The 4,233-nt window shown below is 43.8% G+C and overlaps 1 protein-coding gene across 1 annotated transcript; it reads left to right on the forward strand.

Moving 5' to 3' along the window:
• The first annotated feature begins 908 nt into the window (after positions 1–908).
• LOC122617226 (5,10-methylenetetrahydrofolate reductase) lies at positions 909–2,181 on the forward strand. Its single transcript, XM_043792982.1, has 3 exons — positions 909–1,465; positions 1,543–1,643; positions 1,702–2,181. The coding sequence occupies exons 1-3, from the start codon at positions 952–954 to the stop codon at positions 2,122–2,124; spliced, it is 1,038 nt and encodes a 345-aa protein (XP_043648917.1). The 5' UTR covers positions 909–951; the 3' UTR covers positions 2,125–2,181.
• Positions 2,182–4,233: the final 2,052 nt, after the last annotated feature.

Genomic DNA, 4,233 nt, shown 5'->3' on the forward strand with positions numbered 1-4,233 from the left:
TAAATATAGAACGGCCTTCCAGCAAAACTAAGAACAGGTTCCCTGCTGCACCCGCACACATGTTTACAGGCCAACACTAATTTTAGGTTCCATCCCAGGCGACGGATGCATTTGAAGGTCTCCATCCTTCATCCAGTGCAGCTGCATGAGATCTTTAATTGGACGGCGTTGGCAGCGATTGCCCCGAATTAGAGTCCATTCTCTTCTCTTCTCGCAGGGGAAGTTGAAAAGGGTTGGATGCGATCCAGTCCCGATTCCCACGCACCCAAAAGTCCGCAGTCGGTGTATGGGGCAAGTAAGAGATTATTGAAATGGTTCAGCAATCAATTGTTTACAACAATCCCGCAATCCTCTTTTGTTAACATTTCCGATTAGAGCAGATTAGTTTAAAGGTCCGCAATTGTTGCTAAAATCTATTGGCTGCCTAAGTACTAGTTTTGGTTAGATTTCAACTCAATTTATGTGGAATGTCAACAAATTCTAATCTCTTCTAATTCTGAAAATTCGAATATTTCTTTTCAAGACACTTCATTAGTCTTACTCATCTGAGAGAGTTCTTTTCATCAATTATTTTATATATATTATTATATATATTATATTATATTATATTTTTATATATACATATACAAATACACAAACACTCAATTTGAGCTTTTGCTTTTAACCACTTTGAAAATACATACTAAATTGCTGTATCTATATAAGAATGCAATAATGAGTGAATCATTGTCATATTGGAATCTGACCTTTGTCAAATCGATAATGAACTGAAGAAAAGGGTATTCCCACATTCGCTCACCGAATCCAGCGGTTTCGTATCTGTTAGAAACCTTGTTTCTATACGCTGAGATTGAGATAGTTTGCCAATCGATCGGTGATAACCCGTCTGGCAAATGACAACAGCGGGCAGTTTTAGTTGTTCCGCCGCTGAGCGAGCGAGCGTCCAAATCGATGCATGCGATTCAAGTGCCCGCCGGAGGTTCCCCGCTCCCCGCCGCCGCTACCTCCTACGTACCCTGCGTGACCTTTGCCCCCGGCCAGAATGAATCCGGCGTGGCGGAGCAGCGTATAGGCACGCTCGTGGCCGAGCGGACAGCCCGGCGGCGCCTCTTCTACGGCATCGAGCTGCTGGCCAGCGGACCTGGTGGCCGTCCCACTTGCCTGGACTTCAATCACTTCCTGCCGCTGCTGCCCACCTTCGTGAGCGTCGTCTGGCTGGGCCAGCGCTACTGGGACGTGGAGCCAGTGGGTCAGGTGGAGAGCCTCCAGCTGGCCCGCCACCTGGCCACCCGCATTCCCGTGCTGCCCCACGTGTCCGCCTATCGCATGAGCAGGCAGCGACTGGACCAGTTGCTGGCCCTCAACTTCAGCAGTCTGCTGGCGGTGCGGGGGGATCAGGTGCACGCGGAGCAGGACTTCCTGGTTAGCCAGCCCATGGTCGAGCAGTCGAGGCGCCAGCGGGGTGGTAAGCTCTCTAACTATGTAACTCTGCCACACAATAGTTACTAATTAAACTCTTATTTACTCCTAAACTTGACTTAGAACAAATTTCAGTCTGTGTGCCTGGCTACCCAGAAGGATACACTAGTTTAGGCGACACACCCCAAAATGCAGCTAAGAACATGCAGTTTCTGAAGGCCAAGGTGCGTACTCATTTGTAATAACTCCTATTTCAGCTATTGTAAATTTATATGTCAATAGATTGATGCTGGAGCGGATTGCATTATCACGCAGATATGCTACCGACCCGAGGTCATAGTGCAGTTTGTGAAGGACTGTCGAGCAGCTGGCATCGCGGTGCCCATTGTCGTGGGCCTGATGTCGCATGAATCTTTTCGCTCCTACGCGATGATCGAGCAAATAGCCGGCGTCCAGCTGCCCGATGATTTGCGCGAGCAACTCGATCAGCTGCACAGTGGCCATGTGAAGGATATGAAGTCTGACCAGGATCTGATAAGAAGGTTCTTTGTTGGCCTCACAGTTCGCACTGTGCGTCATGTTTTGGATGCCGATGTGGGGATCTGGGGCTTCCACTTCTTCACACTCAACCGCTTCAAGTCCGTTCAAGCTGTGCTTCAAGAGCTGCGAGATTTGGACGTGATAAAGGATTCTGAAAAGGATTAGCAGGGCTACGAAGAGTGATCACATATAAATAAATTTGCAAAATATTTGGGACTCTAATAGCTTTGTACATCTTTCATAGTTCTCGGTTTTTAAATATTATTCAGCAGAGGGTGGCTTTCTATTCCATTTGCCAGGATCCCCGCAGTTTGCAGCCCCCAAAAAGTGCGTGCCACCCCTTTTGCTTGACCATGGACAAGCTGCAGTGGCAGAGTAACCAATGATGTGACTGACATGCCTAATGACCAGTGTTCGAGGTCTGCAGCTGCCCAAAAACGGTGTGTGATGAATGGATTGGGAAACCCTTCTACAACCTCCAACTCCCCTTCATCTTTCATATGCGAATATTTTGCAGCTCCGGTGCGTCATCAACGTCAGTCAATGTGACAGGCGCTTCAAATCGCAGAGCAAGAAGTGCGTAGATACTTCTGGATGCTTCTCATCCGGAATAATAGAACTGTTGCGTCATCGCACCTTCCATCGGGACTTGCCATTTGGCATCAGGGGGTTGCCGCCCCTTCCCTTCCCGCCCCTTCCCTTCCCTTACCAGTTCACAAAGACGCACTGAAAGGTCCTTTTTGACAAAAGCAACATTTGACATTCGTAACTTGCGGTTGATCGGCCATGGATAAGGGATAAGTGCTAGCGGCTACACATAGGAAAAAGTTCTGATGCAAAAATATAAACAGATCTGGTTAAAAATCAATAAAAAATTTGATACTAAAAATACATTAAAAATATTAAATATTAACAATTAATAAGATCTTAGTCATTCATAAGAATTTTATATATGTACATCTTAAATAAAACTAAGTATTTTAAAGACTCAATTTTTCTCAATACTTTGAAATTTACTTTTCCAGAGATCGCACAGCAACCAAATATTTTTGGGATATGCGTACACAAGTACTAGAGGAATGTCCGCTTCTAGCTACCTGATATTTCTCAGTGCACTTCCAAGGGGTTGACTTTCACCAGGATGCCCCCAGATGACACACAGATGGAATCGGGGCTAAAAGGTTGTGCCACCGCCTCAAATCCGACGCCTGCTTCTTATTTTCGCTTATTTTCGTTTATTTGCGCTTATTTTCGCAGCTGTCGACTGGGCCTGAAAAATGATTTGCGAATGCGAATTTGCTTCCTTTTCTTCCTTCCGGCTCTTGGATTGAGTTTCTCGACGCCAAGGGGGCGCTGTGGGGTGGAGTGGCACTCCGCTTTGCAATTATTTATCGGCAATTAAGCCAAACAAATGACGCCGTTAGAATGGACAATGCGCACATTGCGCATACGCCATGTCTGTCAGTCAACATAACTCTTGGGATTTGGATTTTCGCTTCGTTTTGCCGGCTGGCTGTGTGATTTGAACTTTAAATTTGGCGAGTGCTTTAAAGAAAGAAAGTCTTGCGATTGAAAAAGAAGTTGTATGTACATTGCAAGCTGGTTTGTAATACTTTAAATGCATTATTTCATTTGGATAATAGTACATATGTTGTGTCACTTGCTTAAAAAGTATGTATGTCTTCAAAATTTTCGTTAAATGCATAGCATTTTTATTTATTATCTTATATTTTTAAGTTTTGCCCCACTGTTTGTGGCAAGCAAGCAAAAGTGTATCTGGGGAATTCGCTCGGATCGATCGGAGAAATGCAATTTGTGGGGCTCATTTGTTTGCCTTTTCTTGGCCCCCTTTTTGTTTGGCTGTTTCTTGATTTGCCATGCGTCGTTTAATTTTATTTCAAAACAAATAAGCGTAAAATGGGGGAAATCTGCGATAAATGAAACCAAACAGCAAGCCTATAAATCGGTGTATGCTTGCAGCCAAAGAAAAGCAAGAGATCAGCAAGTAGAGTGAAAAAGATTGCCATTTGTAGAAGAAATGTGTTTCGACTATGAGATATCCTATATTTTTGTTTGTTACAACAAAACATATTATATTTCCTAATTTAAAATATGTTTCTTTGAATTTATTGTTAGATTTGTAAAACAATCGGAGAGATCATATGTATATTAAAATATCTTTAATGTGATCGGTTCAATATACTTTTGTTCAAAGTAGAGAAGAGATAAAGTTAAAGAAAATGAATAAAAAAAACAAAAACCGGACGGTCACGT

Source organism: Drosophila teissieri, chromosome 3L, assembly GCF_016746235.2.
Source record: "Drosophila teissieri strain GT53w chromosome 3L, Prin_Dtei_1.1, whole genome shotgun sequence".
NCBI classification, from domain to species: domain Eukaryota; kingdom Metazoa; phylum Arthropoda; class Insecta; order Diptera; family Drosophilidae; genus Drosophila; species Drosophila teissieri.